At 42.0% G+C, this 22740-nt stretch overlaps 1 protein-coding gene across 1 annotated transcript in view; it reads right to left on the reverse strand.

The window, feature by feature from the left end:
• EIF2A (eukaryotic translation initiation factor 2A) overlaps positions 1 to 22740 on the reverse strand; it is a 77369-nt gene that overhangs the window by 26416 nt on the left and 28213 nt on the right. The window contains exons 6-9 of the mRNA XM_077488183.1: positions 19724 to 19806; positions 17128 to 17201; positions 3922 to 4066; positions 501 to 617 (exon numbers count right to left, since the gene is read on the reverse strand). Of these exons, the coding sequence (XP_077344309.1) occupies positions 501 to 617; positions 3922 to 4066; positions 17128 to 17201; positions 19724 to 19806 (419 nt within the window). The remainder of the gene's footprint in view (positions 1 to 500; positions 618 to 3921; positions 4067 to 17127; positions 17202 to 19723; positions 19807 to 22740) is intronic.

Raw genomic sequence — 22740 nt, forward strand, 5'->3', positions numbered from 1 at the left:
TTTCTTTATATATTTTTGGGGGATATTTATTATAACAAAAAGTAAAAAATAATGCGTTTTTTTCAAAATTGTCGCTCTATTTTTGTTTATAGTGCAAAAAATAAAAACTGCAGGGGTGATCAAATACCACCAAAAGAAAGCTCTATTTGTGGGAAAAAAAGGACGTCAATTTTGTTTGGGAGCCACGTCGCACGACCGCACAATTGTCAGTTAAAGCGACGCAGTGCCGAATCGCAAAAAGTGGTCTGGTCTTTGACCAGCAAAATGGTCCGGTCTGCAAGTGGTTAATGAGAGGTACTAGAACAAACCCCTTGTTGCCCTTAGCAACCATTGAACTTCCAAATGTCATTTTTTAAGTGCAGAGCTGAAAGTGAGACAAGGACTGACTTTTCATACAAAAGTATACCTAACTGGCTTCCTACATAACTTCTCTTGTTTCCTTTCACATGATCATATTGTACAGAGTGAAGTTCATCAAAAAAATTGTTTATTACACTTACGTAACTGCACAACAGCACTTTCCCCATTTACTGCAATGTAGTGCAATGTCTGCTCTCCATAGTAAGAGGCTCCCGTTTTGTCCACATCAGTGCTGGCAGTGACTAGTACTGCAGTAGCTGTTACATAAGAAATATAAAACAGTGTTTTACAGTGATACAAGAGGAAGTCATGAAGCTTAAAATGACCTGGCAGAAAAGATAAAAGCATAGTTCTCTTTTACAACAACATTCATTTTTTGTCTTGCTAAAACCTTGTACAACAATATAATGCCATCAGCAGAACAGTGAAGCAAGCTACAGCAATGCAGCAAACCGCTTACATGATAGGCTAAGAAAAGCATCAAGACATTTTTAAATTAACTGCCTCGTAAACACTAGCAGGTTGCTGGAGGATATTGTAGCTGATGGCTTTCAACACTACTGCAGTAATTAAAGTATACTTGCCAGTACATAATACTGAAATGTAGACACTTGAGTACCTACATGTACCTTTATCTAACTTCTCATCACCCCAGATGCCACAAAACCCAAGAAACTGAAATATGCAGCGAAAGTGAAATTCTGGCCTTCCCCTTCTGCAAATGGTCACTGGGGACCTCTGCATTTAGCAAGTAACAAGTCTGTTTCCTGTCATATTCACTTGACACATTCCTGCTATTAGAATGTCTGTATTAAAAAAAAAAAAAAAATGTGTTTTAAAGAAAACCTGTTATGATTACAATAAGGGGTTGACATTGCTGCCATACTAATCCACAGGTTTCACTCTTTTATGAGTCTGAAAACCCAAGGGAAGCAAGGGAGGCAGATCAGGAATTCTGATGTCATTTGCGGCACTTGGCACATTTGTTCTGGGCTTGTAACTTAAAAGCATTACCTGCAGTCAGGTATGTACAATACAACCATTAAAGAGGAAGTAAACCCTGATGGGTTTACTTCTTCTTTGTTTCCCTGCAAAGGTAAAGCATAATGGACTACTATGCATCGCATAGTAGCTCATTATGTGTCACTTACCTGACACAGGAGCCAGCGAAGTCGCCGCTGTCCCCTGTAGTCCGCCGCATCCATGTTGCTTGTGGCGTCTCGCAGCTCCGACGAATCACAGCGGCGCAACCGCGATGACGTCACTCCCGCGCATGCGCACGGGAGTCGCGTCTCGCAGCTCCGCCGCTGCCATACGGCAAAGCCGCGATGACGTCACTCCCGCGCATGCGCACGGGAGTCGACAAATTTGGCAAATCCATTCTTGGATTTGCCGCATTTAGTGCGCCTGCGCGCCGCTGTCTACGGCGCATGCGCCGTAGACAGCGGTGCCCATTTTCGGGCAAATATCTCCTAAACCATATAGGTTTAGGAGATATTGCTTGGACCTACAGGTAAGCCTTAATCTAGGCTTACCTATAGGTCCAAGTTGTTTGAAGGGTTTACTTCCTCTTTAAAGTAGAACTATAGGCAAAACCTTGTCCCCCCCACCCATTTTAGAAAGAGTAAGGGAGGGTCTGTTACTTTTGTCATCTGTGTCCCATTGGGGAGATTTACCATTACTTCCTGGCCAATAGTCAAAACAGGAAAAGAGAGGAAATCCCTCCAGTCACCAGAACTAGTCCCCAATGGGATTTTCTTTATTTTTCACTTTCAATAATAATAGTAAACAGGACAAATAATGCAGGTGAATCTCTCTAATAGGGGCACAGACAGCAATAAAAATTTACAGTTGTTCTAATCCCTCTCCAAAAAGGAAGGTTTGCCTTTAATTATCGTTTTAACGGTGAGACCCCAATCTCTGTAAAGAGCTGTGTCTGCGGCTCTTTAACCATGTGATCGGCTGTGTCCAATCACAACCATGTAAACACGGAGATGGTAATCGGCCCTCCTCGCCTCACACTGACAGTGCCGCCTATCAGTGCTGCCCATCAATGCCTATCACTGCTGACCATGAATGTCCAGTGTCGCCCAGTGCCACCCATCAATGCCCATAAGTTAGGGCCCATAAGTGCCGCCTATCAGCGCACATCAGTGGAGAAAAATTACTTAATTTCAAAATTTACTGACAGAAACTAAGTAAAAAAGAAATTCAAATTTTTTTGTTAGTAAAAAATAAAAAACCCAGCAATTTAATTTGGGTAAAGCGTAGCATGACTCTACCCACGCAATTCTCATTCCAAGTGCGACAGTGCTAAAAGCTGAAAAATAGCCTGGGCAGCAAGGGGGTGTAAGTGCCCTGTAGGCAAGTGGGTAAAAAAAAGGAAGTATAGTAAGAAGCACAAAGTGAAATACACACAAATACAAATGAAAAACAAAATATGATTGCGCTCTAAACCCTTAACCTTGTAAAACGTGATGATAAGTGATCAGTGAGTGATAACTCAAAAAATAGTCCCACATGTAAATAACTCTGTGAATGTTCAGTGACGGTACGTCAGAATTCCAATGACGGTCAATCAAACTTCCAATCGAAAAAATCCTTAGCAAATAGTGAGTATATCAACTTGTGAACAGTTCCAAGAAATTAGTGTGACTTTGCTTGACAGACCAACCATCATAAGAAATGTGCGCTTACCAGCTGCACAGACAAGTAATGCCTGTGGCTAACACCCAGCCAGGGCCTTTTCCTCAGTGGTGTTCTGATATTGGTCCAATCACCGCATCTGTGGGGGGGTCTTCTGGTCCGGACCTTTAACTGAACGAATCCCCCGCTGTGAGCTTTTAAACAGTTCAGTGCATGAAGGTGCGAACGTGGCTCAGAAAGAAAGCGGGGCACATCAAACCTGTGATGAGACGCGTCGGGGGAGTGACATGCTGACGTCACCGCGCACTACGTCCCATTGTTTGATAGCGCGGGCGGGTGTATTGCAGCCAGCAGGCCGCATTTTTTATCCATTGATATTTTTATGCCCAACAGGCATTTGTGCTTTTAACATTTAATAAAAACCAAGCGGGTTTTACCTATGGCCATTTTCTATTCTTTCTTTCTTATTGAGCCACGTTCTGGGCCATGTCACCCGCTGAGCTCTTCTTTCCTGCTCTGAATACTGCAGAGAGGGAGAGGCCAAGATCCCCACTGACATCAGCCTGCTCTGAGCACTGCAGAGGGAGGGGCTACTGACATCATTCGGGAGAAGAGAAAAGCTCCAACGGGTCACGTGAGCGCCCAGCAGCGCTGTAAATAAGGCATTTTCCACAATAAAATTTCACAAGGAGACACACTATATATTATATAATCTTTTTACAGAACGGATTACATGATTTTACAAGGACTTCAAGTAGGGCTTCATTTCAGGGTAGGGCTTATATTGCAGCCATCCCAGAAACTCATGCTAGGTCTTATTTTCGGGGAAACAGGGTATAGATTCTCTTTACGTAAAGTGCTCCAAAGACTCTTATTGCAATGTAGAATATATACAGTTTAGTGGATAAAAATTACCTTTTGAATTCCATAACATTGTGACCCGGTCTGCTTTGAAGAAACTTTTATTTGCTAGTGCTGAATGGGGTTCGCTGAAGTTAGGATATTGGTAAAGTCTCACAAATGATGGAGCCCCTTTGCTTCCAGGAACATACACTGCTACCTAGATAGGTTACATATAGTTACATGGTTAATCTGGTTGGGGAAAAAAAAAAAAAAAAACAACACACACACAAGTCCATTAGTCCCACCAATAAAAAATAAAAAAATATATACAATCCCATACCATCAATTGATCCAGAGGAAGGCAAAACCCCCCATCAAAGCATGAACCAGACACAGCAGGAGAAAAAAAAAATCCTTCCTGATCCCCCGAGAGGCAAATCAGATATTCCCTGGATCAACTTTACCTATAAATGTTAGTATCCAGTAAAATCTACGTTTAGTAAAGAATCCAGGCCTTTTTTAAAGCAATCAACTGAGCTGGCCAGAACCAGCTCTTGAGGGAGTCTATTCCACATTTCCGTACTTGGAGATTAAATCTCCTTTTCTTCAGACGTAAAGAGTGCCCCCTTGTCCTCTCTGACAACCTTAAAGTGAATAACACAACACCATGTTCCCTATATGGACCGCCCTGTTGATCATATCATACCTTAATCTCCTCTTCTCAAGAGAGAATACATTCAGTTCCTCTCATCTTTCCGCATAGCTGAGCTCCTCCATGCCTTTTATCAGTTTGATTGCCTTCTCTGCACTTTCTCCAGATCCTGATATCCTTATTGTGAACTAATGCCCAAAACTGAATGACCAACGATCTGTAGAGGGGCAAAATTATAGCTCTCTCTGGACTTCTTACCTCTCTTAATACAAGAAAGGATTTTGCTTGCTTTGGAAACCGCAGCTTGGCATTGCATGTTATTAGGTTTATAATCTACCAGATCCTTCTCCAGCATTGATTACCCCAGTTGTACTCCTCCTAGTATGCAAGATGCATGCATATTTCCAGACCCCAAGTGCATAACTTTAATTGGGCAACTATGTGGCATATGTTGATAAATGTAAACAGTGCACTGAGGTTGGCTTGTAAATTGGAGTCACCCTGTAAGGACATTATTCCACTGCATAGCTTAGTATCATCTGCAAAGTCTGATATGGCACTTTTAATCCCAGACCCTATATAAATTTATAAAGATTTTAAAAAGTAAAAGGTGCCAACACTGGACCTTGGGGTACACCACTAACAACTCTAAACGATTCAAAGCATGAACCATTAAGCACTACTCTGTGAATTTTTTGTTTTAGCCAGTATTCTATCAATTTACAAACTGATTTTTCCAGGCATGTAGAATTTAGCTTACACATTGGCCATGTGTGGGAGACTGTGTCAAACGCTTTTGCAAAATCCAAGTATACCACATCCACAGCCACCCCTCTATCCAAAGTTTTACTAACCTCCATAAATAATTTTTTTCCGGCAAGAACTCATCTATGTGGTCTTTTATTAACCACTTGCCGACCAGCCGCTGTCATTAGCCGTCATAGCTATACATTGGGATAGCAGGCGCGTGCGTGTTGCCGCACTGCTGGGGTGCCGATGCTCGTGGCCGATGGTCGCCAGCCACGAGCGATTGCGGGCACGAGAGCCAGAACAGGGAAGTGTGTGTGTGTGAGTAAAAGCACAAATCCCTGTTCTGTGAGGAAAGACAGATCGCGAGTTCCGAATAGCTAGGAACCACAATCTGTCATCCCCTCTAGTCAGTCCCCTCCCCCTACAGTTAGAACACACACTCAGGGAACACAGTTAACCCCTTGATCGCCCCCTAGTGTTAACCCCTTCCCTGTCAGTGACATCTATAAAGTAACCAGTGCATTTTTATAGCACTGATCACAGTATAATTGTCAATCCTCCCCAAAAAAATGTCAAAAGTGTCGGATGTGACCGCCATAATGTTGCAGTCGCGACTTAGATTGTCACCATTAGTACTAAAAAATAATAATAAAAATGCCATAACTTTATCCCCTATTTTTTAGACGCTATAGCTTTTGCGCCAAACCAAACAATATACGCCTATTATTACCAAAAATATGTAGAAGAATACATATTGGCCTAAACTAAGAAACGAAATTAGCATAAAAAAATAAATTAAATATTGGGGATATTATAGCAAAAGGTGCAAAATAATAGGATTTTTTATTACAACTTACCTGTAAAATCCTTTTCTTGGAGTACAGCATGGGACACAGAGCCTTAATTACTTAATGGGTTATAGGCCACCTTCAGGTGATGGACACTGGTATACCCAATCAAGGAAGTTCACTCCCTATATAACCCCTCCTCCTTCCAGGAGCCCATCAGTTTTTGTAACAAAGCAATATACTTAAATCTGAAAAAAGAGGGGAGGGACCTCTGTGTCCTATGATGTACTCCAAGAAAAGGATTTTACAGGTAAGCTGTAATAAAAATCCCATTTTCTTTATCGTACATCATGGGACACAGATCCTTAAGTAATTACTTAATGGGACGTTCCATAGCAATGCTACCTGAGGGGAGGGAGAGACAATCCGCAGGGTACCCACAGACTTGAGGACTTATACTGCTGCCTGCAGTACACTGCGACCGAAGGCGATATCCTCATACCTCCTTACATCCAGCTGATAAAATTTTGTGAATGCATGCACTGACCAAGTTGCAGCCTTACAGATCTGAGCCATGGAGGCCTGATGACGCACTGCCCAAGAAGCACTAACCGCCCTAGTAGAGTGCGCCTCAACTTGAAAAGGGGGAATCTTACCCCTTAAACCATAAGCTTGAATTATAACTTGCCGAATCCACTTAGTTACAGTGGATTTTGACGCTGCCTGTCCTTTCTTAGGACCCTCTGGCAGAATAAATAAGACATCAGTCTTACGAATCTGAGCAGTTGTCTTTAGATAATATAGAGACCTTTCTTCCCTGGAACATGGTTTTGGAAAAAACGATGGAAGGACAATATCTTAGTTCAAGGGAAAACCTGAGACCACTTTTGGCAAAAAGCCTGGACGAGGGTGTAACACCACTCTGTCCCCATGAATAATCAATATGGCCCTTTATAAGAAAGAGCAGCCAATTCCGAAACCCTCCTTGCTGAGGATATAGCAACCAAAAATACCATCTTCCTTGTCAGGACTAGGGAAATATGCTGTATTGGTTCAAATGGCTGTTTCTGTAACACAGACAAAACTAAGTTCAAGTCCCAAGGGTTCAAGGGAGGTTTGACAGGCGGATTAAGCCACGTCACCCCTTGTATAAAACCCCAGACTAAAGAATGAGTAGCAAGTGGTCTTTGAAATAAGACTGATAAAGATGAGACTTGGCCTTTAATAGTACTCAAAGCCAATTTCATTTCTACCCCTAACTGTAGAAAGGCAAGAATTCTGGTTATGATCTATCTCCGAGGGTGCCAACCCTTGGATTCACACCAGGAAACATAAGCCCTCCAGACCCTATAATACATAGTTCTGGAAGCTGGCTTCCGTGCATTAATCAGGGTAGAGATAACTGACCCGGAAAGCCTGCGTTTCTTCAGAATGGGAGCTTCAATAGCCAAGCCGTTAAATTTAGAGACTGTAAGGAAGGATGGAATATCGGTCCCCGAGTAAGCAGATCTGGCCGTAGTGGAAGGGACCATGGGCCCTCTGCCCTCCACTGCCATCTTTATTTCTACATACTATGATCTTCTGGGCCATGCTGGTGCCACCAGAATTACTGGCTCTACTTTCCAGCTTGATCCTGCAAAGTCATCGTGGCAGCAACTGAATGGGGGTGGGGGGGGGGGGGAATGCATAGATCAGTGAGAACTGATCGCATGGGGTCATCAATGCATCCGTTCCGCATGCAAATGGATTCCTTGTTCTGACCACAAAGTTGACTAACTTCATGATGAACCTGGACACTAGAAGATCTATGTCTTGAGTCCCTCATCTTTGGCAAACAGCCCTAAATATGGCGGGGTGAAGAGATCATTCCCCTGGGAATAACTGCTGGCGACTAGTCGGCCTACCAATTCTCTACTCCCGAAATGAAGACTGCCGAAAGGCACGGAACATTACTTTCTGCCCAAGTTAGAATATGGTTCACCTCTCTCTGCATTGAGAGACTTTTGGTGCCCTCTTGGTGATTGATATAGGCCACAGCTGTGGCATTGTCAGATTCAATCCTGACAGGAAAATCCCCTAACCTGAAAATCCAGGCCTTTAGAGCCAAACGTATTAATAGGCAAGGTTATTTCAGTTCTTTATCACTGTCCCTGGACAGTTGTCTTTTCTAGTACTGCTCCCCATCCTGAAAAGCTGGCATCCGTCGTTACCACTTTCCAGATGACTGGTCTGAAGGATCTTCCTTTCAGCAGATTCTGGGTTAGTAATCTTAAGTGAATCTTTGGGACACTCTTGGGGACAGCTGCATTAGCAAGTCTAAAGGCAAGGCTTGAATTGTTTTGTTCCAAGCAGACAAGATACTGTTTTGCAACAGTCTTGAATGAAACTGGGCATAGGGAACTACTTTGAATGAAGCCACCATGGTTCCTACCAACCTCATGCAAACACGAATGGAGGGATTGCCATTTGACCTGACCTTCCAGCACCAGCTCTCTTATGGAGTTGATCTTTATCTTAGGCAAGAAAACCTTTCCCTGGGGTGTGTCTATGATCAGACCCAGATAATCCAGTCTTTTTTAGCGGTATTTAAGAAAGATTTCTCTAGGTTGAGAATCCAACCCAACTTTTCAAATAGTTGGTTGTAGTGCGTACGCTTTGCTCCAAATGAGCCACTGACTGATTAGTAATAGATCGTCTAGGTATGACTGTTATGCCCTGTGCCCCTGGCTAGAGGTGGGACCAGCACTTTTGTGAACACCCGGGGTGCTGTGGCTAACCCAAAGGGCAGGGCTACAAACTGAAAATGCTGCTGTTCTAATTCAAACCGCAGAAACATTTGGCGAGTGGGAAATATAGGGACATGCAGATATGGATCCCCGATATCAATTGATGACAGAAGTTCTCCTCCTAGAAAGATAGAAACTACTGACCTGATCATCTTTTTTTATGCGAAAGGAGCAGATCTTCAGCAACTGATTTTGATATTTTAGGGTCTGACATCTCCATTTGGTTTCGGTACCATAAAAAGGTTTGAATAAAGCCCCAAACCTTGCTCTTTTTTGGGGATCTGTATGATCACCCCTTGAGATATTAATCGGTGCCTGAAACAGAGATTGTCTTTTGTCTGGATTTTTGGGAACGCTTGACCTCAGGAAGCGAGACTGTGGAAAGTCCAGAAATTCCAACTTGTACCCCAGTGTTACCATGGAGATGATCCATCTGTCCTGAATTTCTTCTTTCCAGACTTCTGAAAACTGCAGAAGTCTTCCCCACACCTTGGTGAGAGGGGTTGCCTCTTCATGATGAGGCTTTAGGATTCTGCTTTGCAGGTTTCCGACCACAGGAATTCTTTTGAGCCTGTGTCTGACTCTGAGATTTTCCTCTAGAGTCTGACGGCAGAGGCCGTTGCCCCTGACTAGAAGCAGAAGCCCCTGGCATAGGGGAAAGAGCCAGTTTAAATGAAGGGTGTTTATACTTTATTTTGACTGGCAAAAGAGTACCTTTCCCACTAGAAATTGTTCTCTTCTCCAAATAGTCACTCCCCATGAAAATGGAGCCCAGGTAGGAGGTCTTTACATGGTGCTTCAGCTGACCAATTTTTAAACCACAGGATTCTACGCATATGCACCAGCATAAGGCAGTAAGTCTGGTGAATAGAATCTTTAATAGCATCTATGGCAAAGCATAATGCTTTTGATCGTTCAGCCAAATCCCAAGCTTGTTGTGGAGGAAGCTCTCTAAGGTCTTGTTTAAATTGGTCCTTTAGGGATTGACAAACGTCTATTGCAGCGACTGCAGGCTGAGTAACGGCACCTGCCATGGAAAAAGTAGATTCTTACAGGGATTCCAACTTTTTTATCTGTTAAATCCTTAAGCCTCTGTGCATTGTCATTGTTAGGCCTTTATTCACATTGGAAATCACAGCGTCAACTGCTGGTATTTTCCATCTTCCATTTTCCATCTTTTCATCTTTTGGAGACATTCTCCGCCAGGGGATAAAGAATTGCAAATCTCCTAGGAGGGAGAAAATGCTTATCCGGGTGATCCCATTCAGCAAAAATAAGCTGTTCTAGTAACACATGTGCAGGAAACGCATGCAAAGTTAGAGGAGGTTTTAAGGAACCCAAGGAAGAAACCGAGTTTTCAGGAGACTCCGTTAGGGGTAACATGAAAGTAGAACGAACCATCTCCGTAAGAGATTGTATCAGCAATTTCTCATATTGAGAAGCCGAAAAAGGCTCATCTACCATTGTTTCCTAGGAATCATCATCGGTTTGTTTTTCCTCCTGATCGACTGAGATTAACACCTCATCCTGTGTCCACTGTTCCCCTTGCAAAAGGTTTTGAAGAGGGGGAGGTGGATCTAGCACGCTTCCTATCCATTTGAATGGAAGGTGCGATTAAAGCCGCTAATCTTTCTTCCAGACCCTGCAGGGAGGAGGAAAGGACATCTTCAGTTACGTATGCAGGGGCTGAGATGTGAGAAGCAGTTGCACCATGAATCTGTTTCAATGGCTCACCCTGGTTTGCCATAACTGGTAATTCAGGCGAGAATGACAGCTTGGAAATGCAACGAACCTAACGACTGGGTGTGAAACCTTTACGTCTTTGATTTTTGTGGTGTCTTTTTTGGTAGGCATAGGCCTAAGCACAAAAAACAGAGGCACTATACAAATTGCACTTAATCGCTGAAAATAGTCAAGGTGTTTAAAGCCACTATAAAATTCAGCCTACATCAAGCACATGACAAACATGAACAATTCTCAAATAAATGGGCCTGTTGGATACATTTTCGAACCTCTATGTCACGCACCAATACCTCCACTCATACTTAATTAGAAATGCATCCTGATATTCCCCTTGGTGGACATCTGTTAGACTAACGTCTTTTCTACGCAATGATTCCCCTGTGTTCGCACACCGTCTCATCCCCTTTCCATCCTCTTTCTGCCCCCTTCTTTCCTCCTTCTTGACACTCCCCGAGGCTGACTTCCCCTCCCTTACCCCTGTCCGTATGTTATTTACGGTTTTCCATATGTTTTCTCACATGTCCCGAACTGAGTCTCCTCATATACCACTTTATGGGATTGATGCCTAACTCTGTTTGTTCGCAGGATCATCTAGTTTACTTTCTATTGGTTATACTTTGCCATATATTTTATTGACTCATCACATAGTTATCATTGTATTGTACTACGTATACTCTTTATGCGTGTAATGTTTTTGTTTCTCAAATGTGATGCCTTAATCCTCACTTTAATAAAAACTTTATTGGAAAAAAAAAAAAAAAAAAAAAAATTCAGCCTAATGCTGGGAAAAGGGTGTCATTCCTGTATCAGGAATGCTACTTTGCTACCCTCACATGTCCCACAGCTCTTGTGTCCTTGTGTTGCAGGCTGCTTGCTTTCGCCTCGTCAGCCGAGGAGAGACTGTCACAGCTGTAGTTTATGCCTGCCGTGCATCCTTGCAGACGTTCATGGCACCGCACTTAGGCCCCACCCCATCCAAGAAAAAAAATTCAGCTTTTTACATTTAAAATGTTCCCGAGCTTGTGCGCGGGTCCACCGACTTAACACGAGGGGGTGGGGGAGGGGAGGCAGGGACCCACCCAGCAGCAGGCACAATACAGCAGTGAAATCAGCCACAGTAAAACATTTAGCGGTACCTCCGCTGCTGTCCCCCTAACCCTCTGGTCCCTTCAAGGGGAGAAAGAAACCATTTTGCAGCTTTCTTTTACCTTGCAAAGTCCCCCTCCACATGCTGTTGCAACCAGACAACAGAGTACGATATGTGGATAGACTGCCTCTAGTGGAGAATTAAGGCATGACAACATCTTTTGCCCAACGGAAGAAATGCATACATGTTTTTAATGCCCAAGTTTCTTCCCTTACCTTATCCCCGCCGCAGGATTTGCTGAACAGAAAATCCAACCTTCACCCATCACGGCAGGCTGCGTTTAGCAAACCTTCAAGGACCAGGTCCCTTAAACAGGGGGTTCCAACTCCCTTGGACCTGTAAAAGCACCCCATCAGGAAGCTTTAGGTAATGTAGCAAGACCTAAGCTGTGGGTTCCTGGGGTCCAGCCCTACAAAGAGAGGCGTTAAAGGCAAAACCTCGTGCTTTGGATACGAGGCCCCAGGTACCATCTTTTTAGGCCTTAGTGGTACTTTGGATGGATCTGGTCTTTTATGGAAGCTATTTAAATCCAGCATGGATCCCTCCAGTGGAGCTCCTCAGAGCACATCTTCACTCATGACCAACACCTTAGACACTGGCGAAAAAAAGGATGTGCTCCTGGAAGGAGGAGGGGTTATATAGAGAGTGAACTTCCTTGATTGGGTATACCAGTGTCCATCACCTAAAGGTGGCCTATAACCCATCAAGTAATTACTTAAGGCTCTGTGTCCCATGATGTACGATAAAGAAATTACTTTTTTTTTCAAAGTTGTAAATTTTTTTGTTCATAGGGCAAACAATGAAAACCGGAGAGACGATCAAATACCACCAAAAGAAATCTCCATTTGTGGGGAAAAAAAAGACGTCAATTTCGTTTGGGTACAGCATCGCACGGCCGCGCAATTGTCAGTTAAAGCGACACACTGCAGTATCGCAAAAAATGCTCTGGTAATTGAGCAGCCAAATCTTCTGGGGCTGAAGTGGTTAAACTCTACAGTATCTTCCCAACTATAGAAGTGAAAGGAACTATAGTTACTTGGTAAAGACTTTGATCCCTTTCTAAATATAGGCAACCCCATTGGCCAATCCAGTGGTACTATCCTAGTCATTTAAAAGAGTTCCTAAAAATTAGAAACAATGCCTTTGCAAAAGACAGAGCTCAATTATTTTAGGATCTGTGGGTGAATGCCATCTGGTCCAAGTGCTTTATTCTGTATAAATATTTCTGGACCATATCAATTTTGAGCCATTGTGGATCATTGAGCCAAGTGAAGAAAGATCACTAGTGCTTCTTGTGTCAAAACCAATAAACTACTGCAGTTTACATTTTGTACTAAAGGTGTTCTTTTTTTTCTCTCAGTAAGGCCCCTTTCACATGTGGACTGTCTGTTCATTTTTCATCCGTCCATTGACAGAAAAAAAATGGATGATCATCCATTTACAACATCATCGGCCAACATCCGTTTTTTTAAAAGAATCAAGCCCCATTTCTGTTCCGTTAAAAAGATGGAACGGACAAAAAAAAAAAAACGGACAGTCAGTTGGTTTTTGCATCTGTAGTGGATGTAAAAAACTGATGAGAAATGGATGTAAACTTCATCCATTTTTTTTCTTTGAAAAAAACGTGACTGAAATGATGAAACAAATGGTCAGCATGTGTGAAAAGGGCAAGGTCTAGACTAAGGAGCAGAGAGTGGTTGGTCACTCAGATAACTGGCTAAAGTGGTATTGAACCCAAAACCCACATTTTTATATATTGCAGCTTACCAATCATTAGATATAGTGCAGTGATGGCAAACCTCGGCACCCCAGATGTTTGGGAACTACATTTTTCATGATGCTCAACTACACTTCAGAGTGCATGAGCATCATGGGAAATGTAGTTCCAAAACATCTGGGGTGCCAAGGTGCGCCATCACTGATATAGTGGCTGTATTTGTTTGTTTTTCCCCACCGGTTTTCTGGCCAGTAACACACCTCCTGTATTAGATGCTAGCAGATTTAAATATAGTACAGATTTTTCCTTTAGAGATCAAAGGTTTTCCAAAATTAAAAGAAGATTAATTAAGCACCATAGCCAGCGTTAAATTGTCTGTCTCATCTCTGTAACTGCAAGAGAACTTTTCTGTTGAAAACAGACTTACTGGCTGAATCGCCAGATAAAAATAGAAGAAAGCAAGCCTAAAAATGTAAACCAATACAGCCGTCACATCTTTGCTGCAATATAATAAATGTATGCTTTTACTGATTTAAAAAGGACAAGTTCACTTAAAAAAATAAATAATGGTACTTTTTTTTTTTTCTTACCTGCAAAACAATTTGCATAAATTATGTTTTTTCTTAGGCGCCTGCAGAGCATTGCACACAACGATCAGCAGACCACAGGTGCAATGTCAGGCTACTGAAGACTAAGTACAGCTGTCTGCCCTTACCTCCTGTACAGGCAGACAGTTACTGAAGTCCAGGAAAAAAAAAAAAAAAATCATAGAACTGTGAGAGTACTCACCAGTGCCTTCACAGTTCATTGATAACTACAAGCTGTCTTTTGCGGTGGAAGAGGGGACTTTTAGTTCATTCACAGAACTCTGAATGAATGATGTGGTTGTGTGGGCAGAGCCTCGCACAGCCGAACGGTTTTTAAAAAATTGTAACAACGGGTGCAGGAAGAGGATCCCTTGTCCTCACGCACATAAGGAGGATCAGGTCGGGGTACGGGAAGGTGCTTTAGTAGCATGTTACAGCCTAAATATGGGCATAACATGTACCACGTTACTAAAGGTGAACTTATCCTTTAAAGCAGAACTATACCTCTGCAGTTAATCCTAATTGCTGCTCAAGTAAAATCTTAGAATCTGGGATTTGTTTTCAAACGTAATGTGGTTGAAAAAAGCCACCAGCCTCCTCTCTCCACCTGAGAACTTCTCTCTGTCTTTCCCAGGTAGACATGAGCTCAGGCGTGTTCGCATGGAACACGTGCAGAGCCCGCCAGGAAGTCGGCGCATCGCTGCACTAATCACAAGCAGTGAGACATTGCCCCGATGTGCAGCTGCAGAGATCGGCAATGTCTCACTGCCTGTGATTAGTGCAGCGCTGCGCCGATTCCCTGGTGGGCTCTGCACGTGTTCCATGCGAATACGCCTGAGCTCATCCCTATTCCCAGGTAAGTGTTGGGTTGTAGTGTGTGTTTTGTTTTGGGGTTTTTTTTGGTGGGAAGGAAGTGCGTGAAGGGAGGCTCTGTACTGGGGGATTGGGAGGAAGTAATATATATTTTTTTTTTATACATTGGCCTATGTTACCTACTCCTGCATCCTGTCTGATACCCCACTCCTGAGCCCTGTGTGATAAGCACTCCTAAATTCTGTATTCTGTGCGATATGCGTTCCTGAACCTTCCACGATATGCAGCTCTGAGCCTTGACCACACCTGTGAACACCTAGTTGTTCTCAGTCTTACAATAGGAGCATAGACTCAGAGAAGTTCCCCATTCATAGTCCACTGTCCCTTATTATACTACAGGACTATTTAAACAAAGCTTCAGAGAAGACATTAATAAAAAGAGTTAACATTTGCAACAAATAAAAACTAAAATTAATAAAGCATCCTCATGTGCTGAAACATTGCTTCTACTTTTGTGCACACTAGGGGATCATGTACACGCACAAACGGAACGAGGGCAGGGTGGCAAGAAAGAGTGAAGCACCATTACAACTCTATTTTTACACAGAAGGTCAATCGTTTTATAAAAAAAAACTAAAAAAAAAAACGGAACTTCACATTTTTTCCAAGGGAGTCAAGTAAGATGCTGAAAGAGTCACTTGAGTTCCTGAATGAATTTTTTCACTCTGAAACCTCTTCACTGGCAAAAATCATATGATTGTGCACTAATCAACCATTATGCGAACAAAAATCCTTATCAGCAGAAAAGGTTCAGTGTAGACTTGAGGGGGTTTGGAGAAATTGCTGCAAAGCTTTCAAACATGTTCAAGGTCACCAGGTATGCAGTTCTAACTGGTTTTGACTAGTTTACGAGGTGAGATCAGGGTCTTGTTGTTTAACCACTTGGCATCCGCGCTATAGCCGAAAGATGGCTACAGCACGGACCTCGTGTGATCACAGATCCGAGTAAGGGGCTGGTCCCGGCCCCTTACCATGTGATCAGCTGTCAGCCAATGACAGCTGATCACGTGTGTAAACAAAAGCTCTGTAATCTTTTTTTTTGTTTTCTTCTCACGAGAAAAAAAAGACAATCACCGGCTTATGTGCAAGGGACATCGGTCCCAAAGAGGAAGGAGGCACATCTGCCTCATTTGTCCCAACTGCCATTGCCACCTGCCAGTGTCACCTATCAATACCCATGAGTGCCATCTATCAATGCCCACCAGTGGTACCAATCAGTGCCACCTAGCAGTACTGCCCATCAGTGTAAACTACCAGTGCGTATCAATGCCCATCACTGCCACCCATCAGTGCCCATCACTGCCAGCTATCAGTGCCACTTCTCAGTGCCCACCAGTGCCACCTCTCAGTGCACACCAGTGCCACCTTATTGGTGCAGCCCATCAGTGCACATCAATGAAGGAGAAAAATGACCTGTTTGCAAAATTTTATAACAAAATAAAAAAAAAATTTTACAAAAAAATAAAAACCGCAGAGGTGATCAATTACCACCAAAAGAAAGCTCTATTTGTGGGATAAAAGTGATAAAAATCACCCAAAATCATTTGGGTACAGTGTTGTATGACCACACAATTGTCATTCAAAGTGCGACAGCGTTGAAAGCTGAAAATTGGTCTAGACAGGAGGGGGGTTTAAATGCCCAGTAAGCAAGTGGTTAATAGACATACCTCGTATAACATGAAAAATGTGTTAGTAACAGAAAGGCTGAAATACTTCCCTTTTCTGAAGAAAAGGCTACCTCTTATGCAAGCTGCATGTATTATGGGCCACCCCCTGGTCATATGATGTCTACTGAAGAGACTTTCAAATGGTTTAATATCCTCTACTGCAGGAATCATATGACCAAGTGACTAGACCCTCCACAAGCGATCAGCACTAGAGGGAGCACAGATCATCATTTTCTCCATGACAGGTATGCCAGTTATTCTTTTGCTCATCAATGCCAGAAAGCCTGTTAGAGACAGTTTTATTAACACTTAAGTATATGTTTGCTTTAATAAACAAAGATTTGATGACCAGACTGAAAGGCTAGAAATAAAGAAATGATAGGAGTGTAACCTGTCAGATGTATCTTTTCTAAATGAGCATGTTTTCAGGTCCTATATTATTTACCAAGGAAAAGCACTACAAACACAGAGGGAAGAAAGCTTTCTCTGTTGAGACAAAGTACATCTTGCTTTTTGATTAATCAGATTTAAAATTAAGCACGTTTGCCATTAAACATTGGTACTCTACCTTGCAAGGATGATCTCCAGGGGACAATTCAAAATCGCTTACTTTCTGTAAGTGCAGTTTATTTGCAATTGTATCTGGAAAAAATAAAAAGCAATATTACTAAAGCTTCTACTTAAAACAAATGTTAAACCCAAAACAAAAGATGTAATAAATTACAGTTTAAGGCTTGTTTCCCCCTGTTTTCACCTGGTGATCTGGCCAATGACACACCTACTTTATTAGAGTACCCCCACTCTGTATGAAGGAGCACAGGGCTACCTTTAGACACCAGCATTGTCAGTCTGGGGGGGAGGGGAGGGTGAGCTGTACTAACAAACTGAAGTAGAACTCCAGCTAACACTTTATAAGCAGTTAGCGCAAACAGTTTTTTTTTTTCTTTTGGCGGGCGGATAAAGGTTTTACCTAAATAAAATCGGATCTCTGTAAGCACAGGTCAGTGATCACCACTGCCAGTAGTAAATGCTTTATCCTGTAACTGCTATATCTGCAGGACAGTTTGTTCTTGTGAAAAACAGACTTACTGGCTGGATCACCAGGTGAAAATAAAAGAAAGGCTGAAAAATAAAATCAATGCAGCCATCACATCTTATAATTGGTAAGCTGCTTTATAATAAATGCTTTATTTTGGATTTAACTGTGAAAGTCTAAAATCCATGAACTATATACACCTCCATGCCCTTATCTTAACAAAAAAACCTCTCAAATTTCAGCTATATTTTCTTAGCCAATTTCTGGATCTGTTTGGTGGCCTTAAAGCAATACAGACAGTGCTGCAAGATAAAAGTGTTAAGTTAGATAGCTTCCCTTTAAATTAGCTGCTCTGTGCCAGGGCATGATCCTGTCTGCCAGGAAAAACCAATCTTCAAGGGCTCAGACACAAGGGCAGGAAAAAATGCTGCTGCTAGGCGTAGCTGGCTTTTTTTTTGCCTCTGAAAGCAACTCTAGGTTATCAAATGGCATAAGCACATTGTTTCGTGTGCAGGCGTATTTTAGAACAGCGTCCAAAAGAAAAAATAAAAAAGCCCCAAACCTGCATTCAGAGAGATGTCTTCCATTGTAATTCATACCCATATGCGAGTCAACGCATGCTTATGCGCGTAAATGTATTCTAGTGGCCAAAATAAATGACTACTCTTGCCAACAGAATTACTTTACATTTATATGCATCTAAACACAATACTTGCATGTACACACATAAAAACGCATCATTAGAGGCATTTTTTTCTGGCAGCATATCTGGAGTATTTTTTCTTGCGCCCATGTACAGAAGTCCTAAAAGAAAATACAATGTTCCAAGGCATATGACAAAAGGGATCTGAGATTTCTGTCACACATTTGTGACAAGAATGGTGTTGAAAACTATTTGAAATGAAGATCATACATGCAGCAGGAAATAATGTTATGCGATTATATTATGTTGCTTATATTCAGAGATCTAAATTTTACTGGCGTTTCACCAGTTATGCAAAACATTACACAGCTCTCATTAAACTTAGAGGGACAAATCATACAACTAGTGATATTGTGACTTATGAAAATGAAACAAATTTTACAATGTATTTTACATATTAAAGTGGCTGTAAACCTCCCTAGTGACTTAACTATAGGCACCTATAGGTAGTGGAAATATCTCCTAAACGCACGCCGTTTAGGAGATATTTCACTTGTAGTGCACTGATGATGTAAATCGGCGCATGCGTTGTGAGGAAACCGACCTCTGTGCCGTTTCTTCCCCCAGCGTGTGCAGTTACTGACGGCTCCTGCGCGGGAGTGACATCATGTGGGTCTGGCCAGTCACAGAGCCAGAGTCCGCGGCCCCCAGAAGGAAGAGGGGCGAAGATGGATGCCTGCACAGGGGACAACGATGGGTTTGTTTACAGATAAGTCACATAATGGGCTAGTATGCGATGCATACTAGCCCATTATGCTTTTAATTTGAAGGCTTTTCAGGGAATAAAAGAGGAAGTAAAACCCATCAGGGTTTACGTCCTCTAACTAACTTGTATGCCGAGGATTACAGTTCCAACACAAAACCCTACACTTTTGTCATTAGTTATGCTTATATATCTCAAATTTCAGACAGCAGTGTAATACCATCACAATCTTGTTATAAGTAAAACCTCAATATATTATGACAGCTGTACCCATCAGCTGTATTTGGCAACACTGTCACTTAAATTTTTACACATCTCCTTTTACCAGGAATCTGATGAAACCATGGGTTACAGTACTCTTCAAGACCCCGCACCATGGTATGATATATCTGTCTCCAAACGTAACAGTCAAGCATTTAAGTTAGGCTCTCTCTAGTTCATTTTGGTTGTCAACACAGTAAATGCATTTTCACACAAGCAATACACGGCATTCACAACTGCTAGGTAGCAAAGGCATAATAGGTGTTCTATCAGTGAGCCAGAAGGGTTTTATTGCATGGCTTTTTGTTGTCAAATTCTAAGTAACAATAATAGAGAGAACCTGTATCACTAGTGGCAAGCATCTCACATTTTAGGTAAATCTGGATTTTTATACCAATGTTAGGCCACAAGAGAGTTTTACGGGCTGGTATGCTTTTCTATGTTTCTAATTATTACCATACCAAAATTGTTGTCTTCAAAGAAGTGTACTTCATTGTTTACATTCCTGGCACATATCTTCTCATCCACAGACCAGCAAGGAGACCTGGTGAAACCCAAGAGTTTGTTTGTTTTTTAGAAAATGTTTATTGGGTTTAATAAACCAACAATAGCGATGTAGTGGTGAATTAAACACTGTAGTCAGTTTACGTGGCGCTGTAGATGACAGCTCTCCTCTGTCGCCCCCCCCTCCCCTGCCAGCACCTGACAGTGCCAATCACTCCCCTCCTGCTGCAATAACTGTAGTATATTCATGCCATCCCCTCTGTTAAATAACGGTGTGTCCCCCAGTGTCTGTGCTATATAAAAATGATGCAGATTTATACCTCATATCTGAGCATCTCCCAGCACTCACGTAACCACTTGCCTCTCTCCTCCCGGCTGACATTAGTGGAAGTTCTCGGCCCCTCCTGCTGTAGCGGTCAGCCTGGGAGAGGAGAGAGACCGGGAGACGCTCCGATATGAAGTAGAAATCAGCATATTTAAGTGTTCTTGCATAGCAAGACCACTTTCTGTTATCTCACATATATATTATTATTATAGCCAAATTTACCACCCTAACTCCTCTCACAGCTTTTACACTAGACAGTAATATACCAAAACGTGTGTATTGTTCCCGATTGGTGTGCTATTACTTTGTGGAACGTTTCACGAAATACCGTCGTTTTTGCGGCGAAATTTGTCCCATAGGAATGAATATTCAAAACTAGAGTGGGAGGTGACAAAAGCTGGCAACCCCATAACCAGCCAAAATATTATGACCCCCCATGATCAGCCAAAATATTATGACGCCCCCCATGATCAGCCAAAACATTATACCCCACCAGTTACTCCGCCCACTGCAGTAGGTGGAGGCAAGAACACTTCACACAATTTCCCCAGAAATTGTAGACTTTTCTAGTTTATTATAGCACAGACACTGGGACACATTATTTAACAGAAGGAATGGCATAAATATACTATAGGGGCTTAACCACTAAGTCCTGCTAGATCACCTCATGCTGGCACCTTTTGCAGGTATAGCTATGTAAAACATTAAAAATAAGTGCCTATAGAGTTTAAAATCCAGTAAGGCTGCTTTTACATTTAGAACTTTTGCGTTAAAAAAAAATAAAAAAAAAAGTGCCTGAAAAGCACAAGAAAAATGCTTGCCTTTTAAAATCAATTGCAAGAAAAAGAAGGTTTGGGACTTTAAATGAGGCACATGTCACAATGTGCCTCCATCTCTGATAATATGAGAAGAGGAGGAGGTTTGGGACTTTAAAAATGAGGTACATAGCCACCAGTTGGTAAATATTACATATGAACATAGTAATAATTCATATACAGAAAAAAGATAACATTAGTAAGAACAAGTATTTTACTAAATAGCCTCATCGGCAGATTGTAAAAAATGATACTTCATGATTGCAGTAATTTAAATGGTAAAATATACACATCAATAGTACAATTGAGCCATAGCACACTAGCGTAGGGATACAGGGTTGAGAGCCAATTACGTGAAAGATCACAGTAGTATTACAATATAAGTTCATAATAGGCAGAAATTAATATAAAAACAAACATCTAAACCCATGATTATCACAGAAGAATTGCATCCTATAATGTTCACTGTGTTTTGTGGAAATTGCTCCACTACCTCAGGAGCAGATGCAATCTGAGCATAAATCGGCTCAGAATATTAACACGTGGCACTAGGGACCAAGGGCTGTCCGGGGATTTCTACATCAGGAACTGTGGGAGTGATACCTGTCAACCTCAGGTATAGATGCAAGGACTGCATGAAAGGTGCAGATTTCCATTGTGGGATTATTCGGGGCTCGGCTAACAAGCCACAAGAGATTCTTATGCTGCCTATTGTGTCCATGTTGTTATAATAAAATATATATTTTTTACCAACATTTTGGTCTGCCCGTCAAAAAATCCATGAGGGGTTTTACCGTGCTTTATGTACTAGGTGTTTTTTGTTCATGTTCTTATATACCATTTGTAATTTTTTCAAACTTGAAAATAAACTAAACAAAAAGAAAAAATCCAATGTTCCACATTTAGACAAAAAGGAAAGGAGGCCACTCCCCATATAAAAGCCCTGTACATTAATTTTTTGTTGGACTATCCAATGCTCATACTGTTCTCCTACAGCCCTTAACTCGGTTCACTCCATCGGGAGCCAATTGGTTCAACAGATGCATTGAAATACATTAGAGGCTGTATGATCCGGTGGAAAAGTCTGTGCATCGGATATTTCAATACATTTATATACAAGGTTTTTAAATAGAGAGAGAGTGGCTTCCTTTTCTTCTCTTTTGTCTAAACATGGAATCTGTGGAGCAGCCAGCAATCACTGGAAGTCTGCGCCAGGGCTGGAGGAGTATGTTTGCCTGTACAGTAGCAGAACAGTAAGCATTGCAGTGCATTAAAATCCAATGCGTTAAGAGTTTTGCCTATAAATTAGGGAGTAACTCACTATTAATAGAACAGATGAAGAACAGAAATGTAGAATTCACACTTTTCACCAATTGCCACAACCATTTCAAAGCTGAGAGATTGGGGTTGATTTACTAAAGGGAAAAAACTGTTGGTCACTCTGCAAGGCAAATTGTACATTGCAAGAGAATTTGCCCCAGAGCTTAGTGAATAAGGTGAAGCTCTGCAGACTTCCATCATCCAATCACGCGCAAGCAAATATGCATTTTTTTTGATTGGGTATTGTTATGATTGGGTATTTTTACAAAGAGAAACTTTAGCACATTTGCCTTTAGTAAATCAACCCCACCGTGTCACCCTTAGCTAGACTGCAGAATAAACTGTGGAATCCCACTGTGAAAGAGTAACACCGTTGTTATGGTCTAGTAGGAAGGAAAAGAGACAATTACAGTTGTATATATTGTGACAGCGAGTGGTGGGGGGGTGTCTTCACAATTTAAAATAAACATTGCCATGTCGGGCGCTGCCCGCCCAGCCACGTCATTCATTTTCG

This window comes from Lithobates pipiens, unplaced genomic scaffold (genome assembly GCF_037356315.1).
Source record: "Lithobates pipiens isolate NorthernLeopardFrog02 unplaced genomic scaffold, aLitPip1_a1.2 Scaffold_18, whole genome shotgun sequence".
Classification (NCBI taxonomy): domain Eukaryota; kingdom Metazoa; phylum Chordata; class Amphibia; order Anura; family Ranidae; genus Lithobates; species Lithobates pipiens.